Source organism: Musca domestica, unplaced genomic scaffold (assembly GCF_030504385.1).
Source record: "Musca domestica strain aabys unplaced genomic scaffold, Musca_domestica.polishedcontigs.V.1.1 2, whole genome shotgun sequence".
Classification (NCBI taxonomy): domain Eukaryota; kingdom Metazoa; phylum Arthropoda; class Insecta; order Diptera; family Muscidae; genus Musca; species Musca domestica.
The window spans coordinates 38,133,370-38,156,873 of NW_026712249.1; the positions used below are offsets into that span (position 1 = coordinate 38,133,370).

General features: G+C 35.6%; 1 protein-coding gene across 3 annotated transcripts in view; it reads right to left on the bottom strand.

The window, feature by feature from the left end:
* Positions 1 to 2,321: 2,321 nt before the first annotated feature.
* The window catches only part of LOC101888243 (midnolin homolog), a 173,591-nt gene continuing 152,408 nt past the window's right edge, over positions 2,322 to 23,504 (bottom strand). For all 3 annotated transcript variants that reach the window (XM_059122141.1, XM_005179470.4, XM_059122142.1), the window contains one exon: positions 2,322 to 5,251. In XM_059122141.1, coding sequence (XP_058978124.1) covers positions 3,327 to 5,251 — 1,925 coding nt within the window. In that variant the 3' untranslated portion in view covers positions 2,322 to 3,326. The remainder of the gene's footprint in view (positions 5,252 to 23,504) is intronic.

The window sequence follows — 23,504 nt, forward strand, 5'->3', positions numbered from 1 at the left end:
TTGTCTTTATAGGTCCACGATATCGTATATCTCCCATATATACCAGTACCTCCCGACATTCAGTATTTTAATTAATTTAGGCGCATTTTTAATAGGCATTGTCTGCAATTCTACTCAATGAGTTCTCTGTAAGTACGTTATCCCCTGAAAGAGAATTGCCTATATAGGTCCACGATATCGTATATCCCTCATATAACGGTACCTCCCGATATTCGGCATTTTAATGATTTTAACCACATTTTTATATGGAATGGGCTTAAAATCCACACAAGGTGTTCTCTCTGAGTACTTTACCCCCTGGAAGAGAATTGTCTATGCAGGTCCACGTCTTAGTATAGCCCCCATACTATGGTACCTCCCTTTATTTTGTATTTTAATGATATTAGCAACATTTTTCACCGGTATTGTTTCGAATTTCGCATTTGAAGTTCGGAATCGTTACCACAGCCTATGACAGAAAATTACTTATCCAGCACCCCGTCTTGATATATACCCCATACAAAGGTTTTTATTTGAGAGGTATTTTTCGACGGATTTTTTTCTTTTTTTTTTGAAAATTTTCAGGTTCCTTCCGAATGGTGGAGGGTATAAAACTTAGCTTCTTTTTTATACCCTCCACCATACTATGGAGGGTATATTAACTTTGTCATTTCGTTTGTAACTTCACGAAATAGTCATGTCAGACCCAACAAAGTATATATATTGTTGATCAGCGCAAAATTCTAAGTCGATATGTCTGTCTGTCCGTCTGTTGTAATCACGCTATCTTTAGAACGAATTGAGATAGAAGGCTAGGTCCACGTTTCAATATGGCCCCCATATAACGGTACCTTCCGATATTCGGTATTTTGATGATTTTAGCGACATTATTCACCGGAATTGTTTCAAATTTGGTATTTGAAGTTCGAAATGGATAGTACAGCCTAAGACAGAAAATTGTCTGTGCAGATCCACGTCTTCGTATAGCCCCCATATAACGGTATCTCCCTATATTCGGTATTTTGATGATTTTAGCGTCATTATTCACCGGAATTGTTTCAAATTTGGCATTTAAATTTCGCAATGGATACTACACCCTAAGACAGAAAAAATTTTGTGCAGGTCCACGTCTTGGTATAGCCCCCATATAACGGTACCTCCAAATATTCGGTATTTTTGATGATTTTAGCGTCATTATTCACCAGAATTGTTTCAAATTACGTATTTAGAGTTCGTAATGGAAACTACAGTCTGTGACAAAAAATTGTCTATGTAGGTCCACGTTTTCATATAGCCCCCATATAACGGTACCTCCAGATATTCAGTATTTTGATGATTTTGGCGACATTATTCACCGGAATTGTTTCAAATTTGGTATTTGAATTTCGCAATGGATACTACAGCCTAAGACAGAAAATTGTCTGTGCAGGTCTACGTCTTCGTATAACCCCCATATAACGGTACCTCCCGATTTTCGGTATTTGGATGATTTTGGCGTCATTATTCACCGGCTTTTTAAATTACGCATTTAGAGTTCGTAATGAAAACTACAGTCTGTGACAGAAAATTGTCCATGCAGGTCCAGGTCTTTGAATAGGCCTCATATACCAGAGCCACCCTATATTCGGTATTTTGACGAGTTTAGGTACAATGTTCACCGAAATTTTTTAAAACGTCGTATTTGAAGTTCGTAATGGATGCTACAGCCTATGACAGATAATTGTCTATGCAGGTGCAGGTCTTCGCACAGCTCTGATATAACGGTACCTCCCTATATACGATATTTTGATGATTTTAGCTACATTATTCACCGTTTATTTCAAGTTCCGAATTTGAATTTGACTTATGACAAACAATGACTGTGTGGGTCCACGTCGTATAGACGCCAATATAACGGCTATATTCGGTATTTTTAAAATTTTAACAGAATTTTTTAAGGATTTTATTTTTTGAAAATTTCCAAATTCGTTCCAAATGGTGGAGGGTATTCAAAGTTCGGCCCGGCCGAAATTACTTTTTTTAACTTCTTTAATTTTCAAGTTCCTTCCAAATGGTGGAGGATATAAAACTTAGCTCCTTTCTACTTGCTGGTACTGTGATAGTTCTAGGCTCTAGAAACTCAGCTTTATTCCACCCCTTCTCGTCACCATTCCACATTTCATATATTATAGTACCTTTCGTACCCTTCTCATCCCAAATTCGAATAAAAACGCAAATTTTATGTTTTTTTTTTTTTTTTTTGTTTTAACTAAAAAAATTTGTTAACTTTATTTTTGTATCGTTTTCATTTTTTTTGTAAATGTAATTAAATTGGTTTAACAAACAAAAGATTTGTTGATGGATTTTTGTTTTTTTTTTTGTTGTTGCTAGTGTGTGTGTGTGTGAAATAAAAAAATCAATGATATTCGAAATAAAAAAACTTAACAGAAAAAAATACTTTAATAAATAGGTACAACTTAGAAACTAATGCGCTAACGGCGGCCAGTATAGCTGGCCGGTGTTTTTGTTTTCTTTTTTTTAATTTTTTGTTTAAATGTTTTTTTTTTTGTTAATCTTAATTCTACTAAAAATGTCGGTTAAAACTACAATTTTCAGTCAATTTTCAACAACAATAGTGTTGACTATATGTGGGTTTTGTTTTTGTTGTGTGTGTGTTTTGCATACAAACGACCGGAGGAAAAAAAAAACAAAAAATAATTTTGCCATTCAAAAAGGGGAGGGGGAAGGAGGAAAAAATCCAGAGGAAAATAAAAAAAGGTTTACATACATAGTATATTTAAGACAATCAATCACACGACATACATTCACACACAATGTAAAATAGGCATTCACACATACACACTCATTCATCACCCACTCATACCCACTCACACTCACTCACTCCCTTACAGGCTACGATAATAAAAACATTCACTCATCGACATCGACATCATCATCATCGTCGTCGTCGTGGTGGCCGTGGTCGTATTTACAGTTAGATATGTTGCATAGACCCCCCTGCCACCACTACCGGTGTCGCTTGTCAATGTCGTCGCCATCCTCGTCGTCGTCGCATAGAGACTACGATTACCACTACTACCGCTATTACTAATACTAGTACTACCACTACTATTACAATTACAATTAATAGTACTTGTCGTATATACACGCATACAATCACAATAGCACAAGGCTGTAGACGCCGAAGGATACACCCAATCCAATGATGGCCATGATGCTGGCCTCCAGCCGTCTTCGAACCACATTGCCCCTGCCGTGCCGGTGGCAACAGATTGCCATGGGGTACTGAGAATGGCCTCCTGTTGCCTCCGTTTAGCATTCATCCCTTCATCCTCCTCGACGTCCTCTCATTGATAGCTCCAGTGACGCAAATCCTTGCGTACCTTCCACAACATTAGCTCTAGGCAGGCCCGCGAATCCTCGAAACTACTGTGACCACTGTCGCTGCACTGAATGTCCCGCTTGAGAAAGGACTTGGTTAAATTCTTAAGAGATCGCCGATATGGATAACCGGTCGAATGGCTGAATATCAGCGATGTGTCGACAATGGTTTTGTGCACCAGGCGCAGGACACGCAAATCATTGTCCAACCCATGGCCAATGAGTATGGTGTCGGCATCGAACAGCTTCAGCAGATCCTGCTGGACCTGGGCGAAGGTCTTGATGGAGTTATTCGAGTCGGGTGAGAGATCTTTTTCGGTGATGCCCGAAAATCGGGTATTATAATCGATTATCTCGGCTTGGGGCCGGACGAAGTGTTCATAGACCAGTGAACCATCATAGCCGACCACAGTGACCTTGGTCACCTCCAGGCCCAGGCCGGTGTAGGACATTTCACAGTCGATGGCATAGATTTTGGGGTGGCGGTTCTTCTGTTTTTCGCTGCGTGGCCGGGTGTGGACAAAATCGCTGTAGGGTCCATTGATGCCCACCACTGCCCCATTCCAAACATGCAACGGATGTTGGCTGCAGCCTTCGCTCGATTCCTCACCCTGGCAACAGGAATAGATGTTGACATAACATTTACCGTTATACACATTATTCGCCTTGCCCCAGTGATAGGTACAGGGTTCAAAGGTCAGATACTCTCCCTCAGAGTTTACCTCGAACATTTTCGAACAGCGCACACATTGCTTCTCCACGGAGTTGTCGTATTCGGAAAAGATCTGATAGACCCCATCGGGTGTGTAGAAGGCCATGACGGGGGGATTCTCCGTCTCCAGGCCACAAGTCATATCATCTTCACCCATTTCACTGGAATCGGAATCTGTAAAACGCGGACTCGAATCCCCCGAACCATGGCCCGAATCTATGGCCGTGCTGGAGTTGGACCATTGCTGTGAACTCGACAAGCCGTCATAGGAATTGATGACACTCGACTTTTTGCGTCCGTAATAGTGGCGATGATGTCTCTGATTATCCTTGGTCACAGCCTCTTCGGCCAGGTGCTTGGGCAAACATTTGTAGATTTCTATGCAGCCCTCGTGATGCACTGATTCCACAGGGAAGCCATAGACGCGCAAAAGGCTGGGATCCACAACATAGCGACGCATTTGTTGCACCAACTCACTCTCGGAGAGATTTAGTTTCACAAACTGCCTAAGGGGTGGTGGGGCCAAGGCCTGGGCCACCTTCTTTAAATGTTCCGCATTACGTTTGCTGGCCGTGGGCGAGGCAGTGGGTGATGAATTGGCCGAATGGGCGGGCGAACTTGAGGCCGATGAGGACAGCGATGAAGATGAAATCGAGGTGGTCGACGAGGCCGATGACAATGAACTGCAGACCGACGAATTGGAGGGAGATGTGGTCAGGGCATTCACGCCCGGCGTTCCTAATTTGCCCAATTTACTGTTGTTCAACACCGCCTTGAGAGCGGCTGCCTTTGTGCATTGCTTGCGTAGATTAATAGCTGCTGTGGAGTTCGTGTTGTTGTTGTGGGATTGTTTTGCTCCCAGTGGCTTGTGATTCTCCTTGTACTCCTCATCAATGTCCATGGGCTGTAGCAAATCACTGGAGTTATTTTTATGGGAGCCATTGGTGTTCGAAGAAGCAGAAGCTCCAGTGCCATTGGAGTGGTTGTTGTTCTGTTTGCGTTTCTGTTGACGTTTTTGACGTGACTTGGATGATTTCTTATTGGCCGCCTTATTCTGGACAATATAGGCTGAGCTGAGGTCCTCATTGCTGGAACTGGTATTCAAGTCATCACTGCCGGCAGCCTCGCTGGATGTGCTGTTACGATGTGCTGGATTATGACGAGATGCAATCATAGAGTCTGCAAAGAGAGAGGGAGAAAATTATTAAATGTTTTCCAAAAAAATTAAAAAAGTTTTTTTTAAATTAAAAAAATAATTTAAATTAAAAAAAAAATTAAAATAAATTTTGAAAAATTGAAAAACTTAAAACAATTAATTTAAATTAAAAAAAAATTAAATTAAAAAAAATATTAAATTAAGAAAAAAATAAAAAATAACTAATTTTGGCTAAATTCAGTAAAATCTGTTAAAATTTTCGAAATCAAAATATTTGAGTCTCCTAAGGAGAAGACCAGACCTTCTGGTCTTCTATGGAGAAGGCCAGACCTTCTGGTCTTCTATGGAGAAGACCAGACCTTCTGGTCTTCTATGGACAACGCCAGACCTTCTGGTCTTCTATGGACAAGGCCAGACCTTCTGGTATTCTATGGGCAAGGCGAGACCTTCTGGTCTTCTATGGATAAGGCCAGACCTTCTGGTCTTCTATGGACAAGGCCTGATCTTCTGGTTTTCTATGGACAAGGCCAGATCTTCTGGTCTTCTATCGAGAAGGCGAGACCTTCTGGTCTCCTATGGAGAAGGCGAGACCTTCTGGTCTTCTATTGAGAAAGATCAACTTCTGGTCTACTATGGGGAAGACTATCTTCTCCTCTGGTCTTCTATGGAGAAGACCACCTTCTGGTCTATTGAGAAGATCTTCGTCTGATCTTCTACGGAGAAGACCACCTTCTGGTCATCTGTGGAGAAGACCTTCGGCTCTTATAAGAGAAAATTATGTACTCTCTTAGGAGAAGGACCTACGGCCCTCTAGAAGAATCTCCTTTGGTTTTGTAGAAGAAAAACATTTGGCTTTCAAGGAGAAGAGCCTGTGTTCTTCCATGGCTTTATGTCAGAAGACCTTCAGACCCTTTCGGTTTCTAGGGAGAGGGTTCATAGTTTGTTTCAAAATAAAATTTTCTTTATTTTTTCTTAATTTTCCAATTTTTTTTCCAAATTTTCCCCACGAGGGGAAGCTGCTGTATAACCCCATATTTCCTCCTCCAAACAATGGCCACTTAAAATTCTTCACACACAAAAGCTTTTATTTCTCCTCGTTCTCCTCTACTTCTTCTTCTTTTTTTCTTCGTCAACATATTATACCCAACAACTTTTCTGTTATATAGCCACTTTTGGCCCAGAGAGGTGGTCCCTCTTAACCCAAAAAAACTGAAGTTTTGACAACAATTGGCCATACATTGTCGTATCGAATGTTTGTCTCTGTTGCCGTGGATTATTTAATAAACCATACACGTTCGACGTTTATACAAAATGGCACAAGAGTTTAACACAAAACCGAATAAAGTCGTTGTAGTCCCCCTTCCAAGCAGCCCAATATTGGACAACGCCAAATTAAGCGGTCTTTGTTGTTGCTGCTGTGTTAAAAAACAAGCAAACATGAGGTAAAAAAAATAAATCAACAAATGACAAGAAGAGTTGAAAAAAAAATTAAAAATAGAAAAAAAAAAAAAAACAACGACACCAAGCCCAAAAGTGTCCTTCAGCATTAATAAAATAAAAAATGTCAACAAACTTTAATTCAATTCGTTGTTAATTTGAATAAAAGTTCTGCTTTTTTGGAAGAAGGAGAATAAAACTACTTTTCTTCTTCTAAATATAATTTTTTTCGTAGATAGGTATTTGAGATTTTTCAAATATTGAACGATGCGGATTTTATACCCTACGTTACACTGGTTATTGTGTTTAGTAGTTTTCGGAAACGCAAAAAACCTATAGTTCCATTTAATGACCTTCATAAAATCACATTCTGAGTCGTTGTATGCATCTTCATCCATCCATGCATTATTGTAATCAAAAGTACAGGTCGCATTTATTGTCCGATTGAAATGAAATTTTACACAAGTCATTTGTTTGGCCCAAGGACGAACTCTATCGGAATTGGTGAGAATTGTTGCAAATTTAGATAGAGCTCCCATGCATATCTTCATCCGATTTCAATTTTATTGGGCGCCATATGTGTAATATTCGTTCAAAAGGGGTGGATTTCGGCAAATCCGATCGAATTCAGGCTAGAAGGAAGTTTCCAGATATCTCATACAACACTGAAATACCTCTGCGATTTATTTTTATTCAGATCTGTTCAAATTTGGATATACCTCCCATATATATTTTTATCCGATTTCATGCTTTTTGTACAAAAAATCGTGAATATCAGCCAATATGGTGTGTATTTTGGAACATACGACCGAATTTTTCCATTTGGCGAAGCTCGGTTCCGCTATATCTCCGATATATATTTTTATACCCTTCAATATACACAATAATAAAGGTATATTAAGTTTGTCTTTCCGTTCGAAGTATTCGTATTAGAACCAACAAAGTGTATGTATTCTATTTTTTGAACCTTATATTTTTCATAGAGTTTTCTTTGCAGGCAGGTCAACTTCGAAGATGAGCAATATCTGTCAAGGTTTTCGTCTGGCTCCCATATAATTTTAGCCACAGTTTCTAGCGGAAAAGCTCAAAATTCGGTATTTGAAGTTCATAATGGATTCTCTCCCCTATGGCAGAACATTGTCTATACAGATCCACGTTTTCATAAAGCCACCAGATAACATTACCTCCCCATCGGTGTCTAGCGGAATAGCTTTAACTTCTGTATTTGGGGTTCGTAATGAGTTTTATCTACTCTGGCAGATGCTTGGTTTCGAAAAGCCGTTTAAATGTACATCCCGAAATTCGAAATTTTGATTATTATAGCCTCAGTTTCTAGCAGAATAGCTTAAACTTCGGTATTTGCTGTTCATAATGTATTTTATTTCCTTGGACTGAAAATTGCTTATATAGATCCACATTTTCCTATAGCACTCATATAACGGTACCTTTTCAGATTTGAAATTTTCATCATTTTAGCCTTAGTTTCCAATGAAGTTTCAAATTCGGTTGTCATAGTTAAAAATGAGTTCTATGTTCTACTGTGGTAGAACATGGTCCATATAGATTCATGTTATCCTATTAATCCCATATATTGATACTTTTTGAGATATTAATATACAATTTTTACATGAGCTACTTTCCAAATGGTGGAAGGTTTTCGACCCGGCCGAACATTATTCCGTTTTTACTTCTTTAAAATATTGTTGAAAAAAAAACCTTCTCCAAAGCATATCATTCAATCTATTGCAATGTTATTTTGGAACGAGAGGTACAAGAGCCACCAATAAATTTGGTGGAAAACGTTTCAGAGTTGGATATACCTCCCATATATTCCCTTCTTCTGATTCCGAATTTTAGCTGCTCTGAAGCCATAATACGCCTTCCTAATAAGGTTCATAGTTGGTATGATTTACTTCACAGAAATCCATAATAAAAACGTTTTTTGTGGCTCCACTAAATACGCATGGTCGTGTAGGGTATCATATGGTCGGCCCGCCCATCTTTTGACCTTTCTTTACTGGTTTTTATTTATTTTATTTTTTTTGTCAAATTTATTTTTTATCTTCTTTATTAATTTAATATATCTTAGTTTTGAGTAGAGTTCATTGACTCAACCGTATCACATGTTTTGTAATTCCAGTTCCAACCACCTTATCACCAGGCGTACTTATTTACGTATGCTGTAAGCTTTCAACATTTTACTTCCCTCTTGTTGTTGTTGGTTTTCCAAAGAGATTATTTAATTTTTATATATGTTAATTAAATATATTATTAATGTAATATAAATAAATAAATCTAATACTATCTAATTTGTGATTAGCATAAGTCTGTCGTGATTATAAAAAATATATAAAAATAAATATGAAAAAATATCATACATAGCTGTATGACGTCGTAGAGATTAACATGGCTCTCTCCCCTCCCTTACCCACTATAATGGCAAGAAGCAAGGTTAGCATGGATCTCTGATTAAAATATAACCGGCATGGTTTGGTTGGATGGATGACCGTATGGAACAACTTAGCATTAATTCTTATCGCTTAGAGATTATTAATCAATAGCACGTGTAAATGTTCGACTTGATAATCGTTCAAGGCTGAACTATTACAGTTAAGCTAAACGAGGGTTGTTCCAGAAGTTTTATATATGAAATTTCACAATTTTGTTTGGTATTTCCAATGTTTTAACCACAATTTCCAAACTTGGTACTCCTATGTGTTCATCACATGTGTCCTTTTTTTTACACTACTAGTAATGACAACTGTATACCATCATTATTACCAGTAATCTAAAAATTAATGACTTATTCCAAAAAAAAATTGGTAACACCTAAATATTGATAGTGACGAAAATTAGCAGAAAATAATACAATATGAATCCTAACAGACGATAACAATTTCTAGCTGGAGATCTGAAAAAAATTTCGACATTTTGAAGTCGTGGGGTGGTAACATAATGATATTTCCTTACCAGGCAAAAACTTGTTACAAATTTTCATGATATAAAAAGTTTGGAAGGATTGAAGTAGTGTCGGACTGGAAAAAAAAAAAAATACGAGGAATATTTTACTTCAAAATTTTACTTCATTTTTATGAAATATGGTTAAAAACTTCCTTTAAATGGGATCGTAGCAAGTCAAAATATTCTAAAAAAGTATTTGTCATAAAATTCTACTCCACAACAAGACATCAAGAGTCTAAATCAGGGTGAGATAAAAAAACTGCAACAAAGCCAAACGCCATAATTTTTACATATTTTTTTTTAACTGTCGGAAATAGCATCAAATTTTAGAATAAGTTTAGATTTGTTCGAATTGACACGAATTATGACCTTCAAACGGACAATGAAATCATCACACGCTGCCCGAATGTTGCTCTGCGGTATCTTGACCCATTCCCGGCGAAGCGCTTGCTTGAGGTAATCGACATTTTGGTATTATTTAATGCCAACCTTGCTTTCCGAAATACTCCAGACACAATAGTCCAGCGGATTGGTATCCCGGAGATTTTGGTGGCCATTGTGCGCTGGAAATGAAGCGAGGAACCTCATTTTGTAACCATTCTTGGGTGGCTCGTGCTGAGTGCGATGCTGAGTCCAAGGTATGCGGCCAAAATTTTTGCGTGCCCAATGCTTTAATACTCTAGAATATTTTCGTGATAATATTCGGCATTTATTCTGATGCCACGGTCAATTAATACGAGCGCAGAGCGACCATAGACTGTTATAGCGGCCCACACCATCACCATGGCCGGCGCTTGAGTTTTGGTGGCCAACCGAAGGTGCTGACCTCTTGGCAAGCTGACCTCTTTGGCAAGTAAACACGCTCATCTTGTTTGTTTACAAACTGCTGGACAACGAATGTTTTATAATCAGAGAAAACCGGATTCGGCAGTCCACCACTTTCGGCCAAGCGAAGCAACTCTTTAGCTCCTTTAAGTCTATTTTCTTTCTGCTCTCTTGCACTTTTTGGAATTTCAATGACTTTACCCCGAGCTCTTTTTTTAATGTTTGCCGAATGGAATATTGCGATATGTTCAGCTCTATTTTTCGGCTACTGCGACGCGGGTTTCGACCAAGTCGCTTCCTAACTTTTCGAACCATTTCTGCTGATGTTGCTGTTTTCTGCTTCCGTCCACTTCTTTGACGTCGGGCTACGCTACCAGAATCACGGTAACGAGCGATGGTACGAGACACAAAAGACTTATTCACATTTAAATCCGGGAGTGCTCTAATGATAGCCACTTGTGGTTTTCCAGTCCAATATAAAGAAATCACACTATCACGCTTGAATTCCACCACGCTTGAATTCCACCGTGCTTGTGAACAATATAATGAGTTGTCACTGGAATAATTTTAGCAGCTGTCGGACGAGTGGCTTAGAAATGACAGCAGTCTGAAGTTGGTTGCAGTTTTTTCATCTTGCCCTGTATATCACAAATACATTATAGGGTTAAAACCGTACAAATTTGATGGATGACGTCAAAGACAAAAATATTCTTCATCAAATTTCACATTGAGTGACCAACGAAAAGAAATCTCCATTTCCATTGCGTAGCAGGGAAATATTTGCATCAATATTTCCCACAAAAGAAAAACCGAAATTATTTCCTAAATTTTTTCATAAATTTTCCTCGGATTTTTTTCGATTTGACACTTGAAAGTAACATAAAATTTCGTTTTACGCAGAAGTTGTCAAAAGAAGAAATATTCTACGCAAAATTTCACTATAAATCTTAGAATATACCATATATCTAGGTACAATAGTTTTTATGTCAAATTACCCTCAACATTTGTGTACTAAAAGTGAAAATTTTCTCCTCACTTTATTTACTGTAAATTTAAGACATATCAAATCCGGTTCAAAATCTTCCTTTATATTTCATTTTTTGGGCAAAGTGTCAAAGTAAGAATTGTTCTAGATCAAAATTCATGGTGAGTCTCTGAACAAAAAAAATGCGTATACCTAATATGTATCATAAAAAATAGCATCAACTTTTGGTAATAAAAAAACCTTATCCAATTCTAAAAAAATTAACTTCAATTAAAATTTTTTAAAATTGAAATTCGCTGCAAATTTCCTTTAAATTCCACTGTACAATAGCCATTTTGGGTGGTGAAAAATGCCAAGGGGACTTGAAAGTACTTGGTTTTAGATGAAACTGCAAAAGTAGACCTGGGTCCTAGGCCAAATATGGTTTAGGCTCTATTTTATATAGTTTTGACCATATATAGCAAGAGACTCATATAATTTGAGTCATATTTCGCAATTTTTGAAATATAATTTTTTAACTTCAGAAGAGATCTTTTGGATTACAAATTTTTTAAATCATTTTTTTTTTTTTTTTGGGAAGAGAATTTTATCTTTTCTAGTTGAGAAAAAACAAAAACAATGGGAAAATTCACCCAACAAACATTTCATTTCCCACGCACACAAATACATATACCCAAAATATGGCGTGTTCCATTGTAGAAAAATAAAACTAAGGTACCCCGCTTCACTTCCCAGCATTTCCATTATCTTAACCTTGTCCATTTATAAAATTTTTGGATTTGATTGAAATGGTTGTACGCATTGTAGCGTATAATTTGCAATTACATTAAATTGCCGGTGATACTGATTTAAATCAAATCATGACGTTTATTTCAAACGAACGAACGAACACACATACATGCATACATACATGGCAAAAAGACAAAGGGGGCAGGCAGACACAGCCAACTAGAATTTCCTATTAATTTATAGAAAAAATAAAAAAAATTATACCTCTCTTTACCCTTTGCCGGTTTTTATTGCTTTGTGCATCTCGGGGCGTATTCGAATGATTAGAGAGCAACAGGTTTTCTATTATTATTTTGATTTTAATTTAATTTAATTTCCTTATTGTAAATGCTGTTTTTAAACCACAAATCAACAATGCGACTTATAATAATTTAAATAATAGACTTTGCAAACTATTAAAAGTAATTTTTTTTCATAATGGCAAAGCTTTTAAATATAATTTAAGTAATAACAAAATTCAACACCCTTTGAATTGTGGCCAATATAAACTAGACAGACAGACACATACAAAGCGAAATAAATTATTTGTTGTTTTTTTTTTTTTTTTTTTTCATTTTTCTATTTCTATTTGACTTTATGACAAATGCTATTCTAAGCACGTGCTTAAATTTTTAATTATTTTCAATAAAAATATATATTTTTTTCTAATTTTTTTGGCTGAGATCTTTATCACCAGAATTTGGCTAGTTTAAAATATTTCGGGCCATGTTTATAGAAAAAAAACTTTTTTAATTGCTTTTAATCAGATTGGATTACATAAGGCATATAAATATGATTTGAAGGCATTCAAAAACTAGAAGAAACAAAAAATCGAAATCATGGAGCAAAAGGGGGTGCCTTTAGAGATTGAAGAAGTAAAAGGCAGGCTCAATTTTAGAGTTTTAATATTGGGAAGCTTAAGTATTTTAAAATGCATTGAAGAAAATGTCGGTGCAAGTTAAGATATATATCTCTCAAATTTTACTATACGACCCCTACCCACAGAATTGAAATTGAAATTGGACCATACATGGCTTCAAAGAACCTCTAAAATTAAGCATTTAAAAATTGATTCCAAATTTAGGTTTTACAGATGTAGGTCAAGGCTAGCAATATATGAAGAGTCCATTATTATAAGTTAAAAATTAAATCAAAAGAATTTCCCAAACATTTTGGTTGTTTAAACTTCAAAAATTAAACAAAAAATACTTTGAAATTTTACTAATAAACCCTCGAAAAAAAAAAACATTTAAATACTGAAGGAAAAAAATGAAAATATTAACTTATTTAAAAAATTGGATACAAAAATGTTTTTAAAAATTTTAAATCTATCAGAGCTGGGCCCAAAAATTATAAAAAAATCCAACAATTATTTTTTTTTTTTTGTAATGAACCAGGTGAAAATTATTTTAAATACAAAAAAAAAAAGAAATAAAAAAACAAATCTCTTCCTGCCATTTTTTAAAAAAACTAAATCTTAAGAATCTAACCTAAATAAAAACAAGTAAAAAAGATGTAATTTCGGCCGGGTCGATCTTTGAATCCCCTCCACCATTTGGAAGGAATTTGTCAATTTTCAAAAAAATAAAATCAATTAAGAAATCTGTTAAAATCTTAAAAATACAGAATGTAGCCATTATATTAGGGTCTATACGAGGACGTAGACCTGCATAGTCAAATTTTGTCTTAAGTCATTATAATATTCAAATGCGAAACTTAAAAAAATCGGTGAATAATGTAGCTAAAATCATCAAAATACAGAATATGGAGAGGTACCGTTATGTGGGAGATATTCGAAGACGTGGACCTGCACAGACAATTTTTTGTCTTAGGCTGTAGTATCCATTTCGAACTTCAAATACCAAATTTCAAACAATTCCGGTGAATAATGTGGCTAAAATCAACAAAGTACTGAATATCGGGAGGTTAAGTTTTATGGGGGCTATACGAAGATGTGACAGATAATTTTCTGTCATAGGCTGTAGTAACCATTACGAACTTCAAATACCAAATTTAAAACAATTCCGGTGAATAATGTCGCTAAAATCATCAAAATACAGAATATCGGGAGGTGCTGTTATATGGGGGCTATACGAAGACGTGGACCTGCACAGACAATTTTTTGTCTTAGGCTGTAGTATCCATTCCGAACTTCAAATAGAAAATTTGAAACAATTCCGGTGAATAATGTCGCTAAAATCATCAAAATACCGAATATCGAGAGGTGCCGTTATATGGGGGCTATACCAAAACATGGACCTAGATGGCCCATTTTCAATACCAACAGTCCTGCAGACATAACATACATTAGAGTAAAATTTTATCAATCTACTTCATTTCGTTCGGAAGCTAGAGTGATTTCCACAGACGCATAGAGACGGACGGACATCGCTAAATCGACATAGAATTTTATACTGATTAAGAATATATATACTTTGTGGGGTCTAAGATGTATATTGTGTTACAAATTATTATTATCGTTATTATTATTATTAGTATTTAATTTATTGTTAATATTATTATTATTTTATTGTTATTATAATAATAACTATTATTATCAATAAGATTGCTTTTATTTTCAAAACCATTCAATGAGCTCATCTCTCACCAGTCTGCCAATGAAACAGAAAATTGAAACTATTCAAATGTCAGTTAGATATGATTCATAACATTTGCTTACACTATATAAATATCTTGTTGTTGTTTTTTTTTTGCTGTTCGAACCATCTGTTTAATATTATTGAATATTGACATTGATCCATAGGTTAATGACAATGCCAATTGGTTTAGTGTGGCATTTTGTTGTCGTTTTCGTTATTATTAACCTATAAATGAATGGAAAGTGTGGGCAGGTCATTCGCGCAGGTTATTCGCCTAGAGTGATTTTGTGAAATTTTGAGTTCCACATCAGGCGTCATACTATTTCGGGGTTCAAGGCAGTGCGTAAATTAATTTTTAATATTTATTTTTGTATTTTAATACAAAATACCTGTTGGTATGGTGACATTGTAAAGAAAGGGATTACTTTTAATCTTATCAGAGTAAAAATAAAAAAAAAACGCAAAAAATGTATTTACAGAAAATAAAAAAAGTTATAAGGAAGTAAAAAGGTTTTATGGTGTAGAGAAGCTTTAAATAATAATAAAACAAATATTAACAACATTTCCGTATTATTGTTTTATTTTTGGAATATGTGGGTTCTAGAGAGCACATTTTAGTACATTTTTATTTGCCTTTTTGTGAAACCCCAGCAAAGTAATGCGCTCCAATAATTTAGAAAAAAATTATTTGTTGTTGCAAAATGGCCAGGCTTTATCCCTTTATTGTTGCTTTTATAAAAACAATGTTTGTTTATTAGTGGAGAAAGAAAGAAAAAAATTATTTTTAGAATATGTGGCAATGCTGGGTTCTAGAGAACAAATTTTAGTACATTTTTATTTGCTTTTGGTGAAACACCAGCAAAGTAATCCGCTTCAATGATTTAGAAAAACTTTGGTTTACGTAGCCGGTGTTGTACAAAGCTCGAGGAGAAAATCTTAATGCCCGGACGAAGGCCGGCTCCCTAGAACAGCATAAAATTTAAGAAAAAAAAAAACTGAACAGAATGTAATGAGGATAATCGGTTCGACCGGATTCAAAGGCGCATATCAATGGATCCAAGAAAGATAATAACACATATTGTAGCATTTTGGAATGGTTATAGTGTCAACTATCATTTGAATAATTTGGATTCCCAAAAAGAGCTCCTTTTCGATTTGTGGGGGATCTTTTAAAAAATACGGCTCCAAAAAATCAATAATTTTGATATAACTCCTGAACCGTTGACAACTTTTTGGATGGGTTCCAAATATTCCAATATATTTTCCATATCGTTTTAGTAGGTCAGGGTCTAATCCGGCTTTTGGACCCGGATTTTTGTTTGAAATATCCGGATTTCCGATTCCTTCCCCTCAAGTGAAAACTACTTTCTCGGATCCAGGTTACAAATACCTATCTGTGAAAAAAAAAAATTCAAAAATGTCCGCGAGTTTGTAGAATGCTAGAGTTAAGCCAATAATGCTAAGGTACAATTTCAACAAGTAAAAAAGAAGCGAAGTTCGGCCGAGCCGAATTTTTTATACCTTCCACCATTTGAAAACTCGCAAAAACTTTGACAAAAAATACCGTTTAAGTGAAAAAAGCTATATGGGGGCTATACGAAGGCGACCAACTGCATTCGCATTTTTTGGCCATAGGTTGTGATACCCTTTAGGACCGTTGAAAAATATCGCTAATATCATCAAAACGCCGAAAAAAGGGAGGTACCGTTATATGTGGGCCATACGAAGACGTGGACCTGCAAAAGACATTTTTTGTTATAGGCTGAAGTACCCATTAAGGACCTTCAAATATGAAATTTAAAACAATTCCGTTGAATAAAGTCGCTAATATCATCAAAATGCCGAGAAGAGAGACGTACCGTCATATGTGGGGTATACGAAGACGTGGACCTGCATTCGCAATTTGCTGGCATAGGTTGAAGTATCCATTACGAATGTTAAATAAGAAATAAAAAACAATTCCCTTGTATAATGTCTGTAATATCATAAAAATACCGAATATTGGGACATCCCGTTATATAGGTGCTATACGAAGGTCTGGTCCTGCAAAAGTAATATTTTGTCATAAGCTGAAGTACCCATTAAGATCTTCAAATACGAAATATGAAACAATTCCAGTCAATAATTTCTCTAATACCATAAAAATACCGAATATAGAGAGGTCCCGTTATATAGGGGATATACGAAGTCGTGAACCTACATAAGTAATTTTTTGTCATAGCCTGAAGTACCCATTAAGGATCTTCAAATACGAAATTTGAAACAATTCAAGTCTATAATGTCTCTAATACCATAAAAATACCCAATATTGGGAGGGCCCGTCCTATAGGGGCTTTGTGTAGTCGTGAACCTGCATAAGCAATTAATTTTTTTATAGGCTAAAGTACCCATTAACACCTTCAAATACGAAATATGAAACGATTCCGGTAAATAATGTCGCGAAAATTATCGAAATACGGAACATCGGGGGGTATTGTTATATGGAGGCTATACGAAGTCGTGAAACTTCATAAAACAATTTTTTGTCGTAGGCTGAAGTAACCATTAAGATTTTCAAATACGAAATATGAAACGATTCCGGTGAATATATATTGTCGCTAAAATCATCAAAATAGGGAATATCGGAAGATATCGTTATGTGGGGGCTATACGAAAACGTGGAGCGACATGACCCATCTTTGAACTAAGCCTGCCTACTGACAAAATACAAATGTGCGGAAAATTTGAGCCGTCTATCTCAATTCGTTTGACAGGCAGACAATCGGACGGACACCGCTAAACCGACTTAGAATTTTACGCTGATCAAGAATACATATACTTTTTTTTTGGATCTGGCATGAGTATTTCTAGGAGTTACAAGCGGAATGAAGACATTATGGGGGGAGGGTATAAAAAACTGGTATATTTACTTTGTCCCAGTACCTGCAAGAATCTACTATTTTGGTAATTTTCTTCGATATCATAAAGGGAAAATTGGTTATTGTAATAAAAACTTCTACACTCTTGCAGTTCTGGAACAGACCAATTATTGGACGAAGTTCATCTATGCTATTAGCTAATCTTCTATTTGACCAATCTTCTTTTGGATTTTTAATGATTTTTAGATTTTAAAATAAAACTTAGACAGTTAAGATGTTTTTTTTTTTTTTTTTTTGAGAATATATTAAATAATTTTTTTATAATTTTTTTTTATTTATTTATTTATTTTTTTTTGATAATTTTGGACATTTAAAATATTAAAATTGGAACACTCAATGTCACATATTTTCCTGAGGCCCATAGGCATTTGAAAAAAAAAATATATTTATATACCTGTCATGCTTTGAATTGATTTGTGTAATTAGTTTTACATGGAGACATGTAAATATTTCCAATCAAAAGCTGCCATCCAAATATGAACACATAAATATGTGAAACATCTTTTTTTTGTTGTTGTTAAATATTATGCAGAAGTAGTACAGAGTGGGCTACTCAAGACACTCACGCACACACACACACATATGCACTTACTCAACTGGAATTGACAACAAATTATGATATTCAATATTCACGTTACGTGACAACTGAAACGAATTGTCGTTGAAGTTGTGAATTTATTTATTTTTTGTTTTTTTTTGCATTTGTTATTATCAAATAAATATACATTAAATTATGAAGGAATTGAAAAAAGTGTTAATAATATTAAAACAAAAAAAAAAATATATACTACTGTTAATGTTTAAACCATGCCCATGCTGAGTTGAAGACTACCGAATATAACAATGCCAGAGTAGTCGTATTTTTTTACAGAAGTAGGAAAATGTGTTATTAACACCATAAATTGTTATTGTATTCAGTTTTAAGTTTTATTTTTTTTAAACTTGGATAGAAATATCCATAAATATTAACAATAATTATTTTTTTGAATAATTTTTCTCTGTTGCCTATGAATTATTAACAAGCGAAAAAAATAAGCAAATGAAACGAGAAACAATAAAACTAAAGTCTCAACATTGGACTTTAAATGTTGTGTCTTCACAAAGCCCAGCCATGTTGAGACGATGACTATTTGAGTGTGTGAGTGTGTGGCGGTGTGTGTGTATGTTCGAATGGATTTATGTCTGATGGTGGCCAAACAAAACAACAACGAGGTCAAACAACTCCATAAAAGGAGACTCGAATAAATAATGTTTAATGTTTAAAAAAAATATATATTTTTTTTTATTTAAACAATAGAGGCAATAATTTTTTCGTTAAAAAAAGAGAAATCGTTGGGTGGTCGTGAAAATGTTTCTCAATAAAAAAAATCACAATCATTTTCCTTAAAAAATAGCACTTCAAAAACATAAGGTCATCATAATTTTGATTTATTAAATCAAAAACAAAAACACTTAAAAATTAAAAAAAAAATAAAAAAGGGTGAGAAGAAAATACTGCCACCAACTTCAGACTACTGCCATTTCTGAGCCACTCGTCTGACATCTGTTAAAATTATTCCAGTGACAGCTCATTATATTATTTAAAAGCGTACAAAAGCATTTTCGTGGGAATTTTATTCCATATAATATTCCATTCGGCAAATATTGAAAAATGAGCTCGGGGTAAAGCCATTGAAATTCGAAAAAGTGCAAGAACTTACACCGCAACAGCAAGAAAGTAGACTCAAAAGAGCTAAAGAGTTACTTCGCTTGACCTAAAGTGGTAAACTGCCGAATTTGGTTTTCTCCGATGGGAAAACATTCGTTGTCCAGCAGTTTGTAAACAAAACAAATGATCGTTTCTACTTGACAAAGAGGTCAGGAGGCCAGCTGAAAATGTACACCTTCGGTAGAACTCAAGCGCCGGCCATGGTGATGGTGTGGGCTGCCATAACAGCCGATGTACGCTCTGCGCTCGTATTAATCGACCGTGGCATCAGAAAAAATGCCAATAATATCGCGAAAATATTCTGGAGGGTGTATTAAAGCCTTGGGCACGCAAATATTTTGGCCGCAGACCTTGGACATTCCAACAGGACTCAGCAGCATGAATGATTACAAAATAAGGTTCCTCGCTTCATTTCCAGCGCACAATGACCACCAAAATCTCCGGATACCAATCCGTTGGACTATTGTGTCTGGAGTATTTTGGAAAGCAATGTTGGCAATAAAAAATACCTAAGTGTCGATCACCTCAAGCGAGCGCTTTGCCGGGTATGGGCCAAAATACCACAGAGCAACATTCGGGCAACATGTGATGGTTTCATTGGCCGTTTGAAGGCCATATTTCGTGCCAAAGGTGACCAATTCGAACAAATCTAAACTTATTCTAAAATTTGATGCTATTCCCGACATTTTAAACAAATGTCGACAAATGTGAAAATTATGGCGCTTTTGCATACATCCATAGTCGTAATGGGTACTACAGCCTATGATAATATTTTTTGTCTGTAGGTCCACCACTTCGTACACATCCCCATACTCGGTATTTTGATAATTTTTGCTACATTTTTTACCCGAATCGTTTTAAATTTCGTATTGGAAGATCTTAATGGATACTGCAACCTATGGCAAAAACTTTCGTATGCAGGTTCACGTCTTTGCTCTCATATGACGGTATCTCCCGATACTCGGCTTTTTCATTATTATATCGACATTATTCGCAGGAACTGTTTCAAATTTCGTATTGACGTTCGTAATGGGTACTAAAACCTATGTCAAATAATTTCGTATGCAGGTTACGTTTTCGTATATCCCCCATATAACAGTACCTCCCGATATTCGGAATTTTCATGATTTTTGCTACATTATTTACCGGAATCGTTTCAAATTTCGTATTGGAAGATCTTAATGGGTACTGCAACCTATGACAAAAACTTTCGTATGCAGGTCCACGTTTTCGTATATTCCCCATATAACGGTACCTTCCGATACTCAGTATTTTTATAATTTTTGCGACATTATTCCCCGGAATCGTAACAAATTTCCTATTTCAAGGTCGTAATGGGTACTAGAGCCTATGGCAAAAAATTTCGAATGCAGGCCCACATATTTTTATAGCCCCCATATAACGGTTTTCATTTAAGTGGTAGGTTTCGGAATTTTTTTTGAAATTTGAAATTCCTTCCAAATAGTGGAGGATATTTCAAGTTCGGCCCGGCCGAACTTTTCTGCTTTTTTACTTGTTTTTTTTTTACTGTTACAATTTTCAAATTTTGGTTTTATAATATTGTACTTTTTTGTTATTGTTGCTAATTTGTTTAAGTACTTTTTGGCACCATTTACCCACCAGCCATATGGTGCTGGTGGTGGTGGTGCTGGTCATTTGCGGTCATTGCCGCAAACAACTTTGTACTCGTCAATTGCATGTCACATCCTAAGTATGTCTTCGTCTCCAAACAACAACAGCAAACAGTATTGGTTGCATGCGTTTTGTTGTTGTTTTTGCTAATAAATAAATAATTACATCATCAAACCGCCGTCCGTCCGTCCATCTCTAATCAGCGACACAAAGTGCACAATTATTTGCAAATTATGCATGTGAATGCACGAATGTTAATTCGCTTTTTTTTGTTATTTCGTATTTGTCAATTTCAATGCTATTGGCTTTTAATGCTATAATAATTACAGAAAAGACAACAACAGTAACAATAACAAGAAACAGAATATTCATTGTTTTGAAGTCAGAAGCAGAAAAGAATAGAGCTTTTGAATCAATATGCATATATATGCTAATAGGCAGTGCCAATTCTTATTTTTTGGAGGGTGAGGAAGTGGGGGAGGCGGTGTTGCAATAGACCCAAAGATAGAGGGAGAGAAAAGGCTGAAAGGCTCAGTAGGTTAGAGTATAGGCAGTGCCAATTCTTATTGTTTTTGGAGGGATGGGGGTGGGGGAGGTGGTGTGGCAATAGACCCAGAGATAGAGGGAGAGAAAAGGCTTAAAGGCTCAGTAGGGTAGAGTATTTTCCAAAAAAAGAACCACCAACCTCCGCTTAAGTCACTGTTAGCTACATAATGTTGAGTGAATTCCGAACTGATTCAGGAACTCCCTTGGAGAGATAAAGTGCCCATCGATCTGATATCAGGACGAACACTACGAACTAGTTAGGTCGACCAAACATGACCTGAAATGTATTTCCTCCAAAACATATATGGCGTATAAATTCCTATTATAAATCAAGTTTTTGATTGCATAACCCCTATATATACTCTGAACTTATGGAGTACCTCTTAGAACCGAATTTTAGTTTTAAAAAAATGCTTGACAAAGTTTTTCAAATAATTTTCCAGTTCAAATCTTAACTTCTTTTGATCAATTCGGGCATTACGAACTTCAAACACCAAATTTGAAACAATTCTGGTGAATAATGTCGCTAAAATCATCAAAATACCTAATATCGGGAGGTTTCTGTTATAAGGGGGCTATACGACAACGTGGACGACAACGTGCTCAGAGAATTTTCTGTCATAGGCTGTAGTATCCATTACGAAATTCAAACACCAAATTCGAAACTTTCCCGGTAAATAATGTCGCTAAAATCATCAAAATACCGAATATGGGAAGGTGCCGTTATATGGGGCCTATTCGAAGACGTGGACCTGCATACAAATTCTTTTCCATAGATTGTAGTAACCATTAAGATCTCCCAATGCGAAATTTGAAACGATTCCGGTGAATAATGTTGTTGAAATCATCAAAATGCCGAGTATCGGGAGCTACGGTTATATGGGGGCTATACGAAGACGTGGACCTGCATACAAAAATGTTTGTCATAGGCTGTAGTACCCATTACGAACTTCAAATATGAAATTTGAAATAATTTCGGTAAATACTGTCGCTAAAATCATGAAAATACCGAATGTCGGGAGGTATCGTTATATGGGGGCTATACGAAAACGTGGACCGACATGGCCTATTTACGAACTTAACCTGCCTACTGGTAAACTATGCATGTATGCAAAAGTTTAGCCATCTATCTCAATTCGTCCGAAAGATAGCGATATTGCAACAGACGGACAGACAGGCAGAGAGACGGACATCGCTAGATCGTCGTAGAATTTTACGCTGATGCAGAATATATATATTTTGTAGGGTCTATTATGAATATTTCGAGGAGTTTTCCAAATAATTTTTCCCGTTCGGATCTTAACTTCTTTTGATCTATTCGCCCCCTTTTGGTAAATGGAAAATAGATTAAAATTTGGAAAATGTATTAATGCTTAATATTTCTCCACCAGATGGCGCTCCCGTTAACAAAGTCTTGGCAATAAATTCCCTGAATTCCAAAAAGTGAACCACAGGACTCCTCTGATATTTTCTTGAAAAGATTGATATATTTAAAATATAATCTCTATTCCCTTATTTGATACATAAAAGTATAAAGGATTAAATATTTCACAGATAGATGGCGTTCTTCGTAGAACAAGTTTTGAATATATTCCCCTATCCATTCCAACCTTATTTTCATTTAATCCCTCTCAAAAACTCCAAACTAATATTAAAAGAATATACAATATATGTTCCATTATTTGATACGTGGGAAATATAAATGAAGATTTTTTGCAAAATCGAATTGAAATTAAATATCTTATAACTAGATGGCGCTCTTACTCACAAATGAATATGTCCCCCAATTCATCCCAAACTTATTTTCATTTAATCCCTCTCAAAAACTCCAAACTATTATTAATAGGGATTTTTTTGCAAAAATTATTCGTAGTTAAATATATCACCACCAGATGA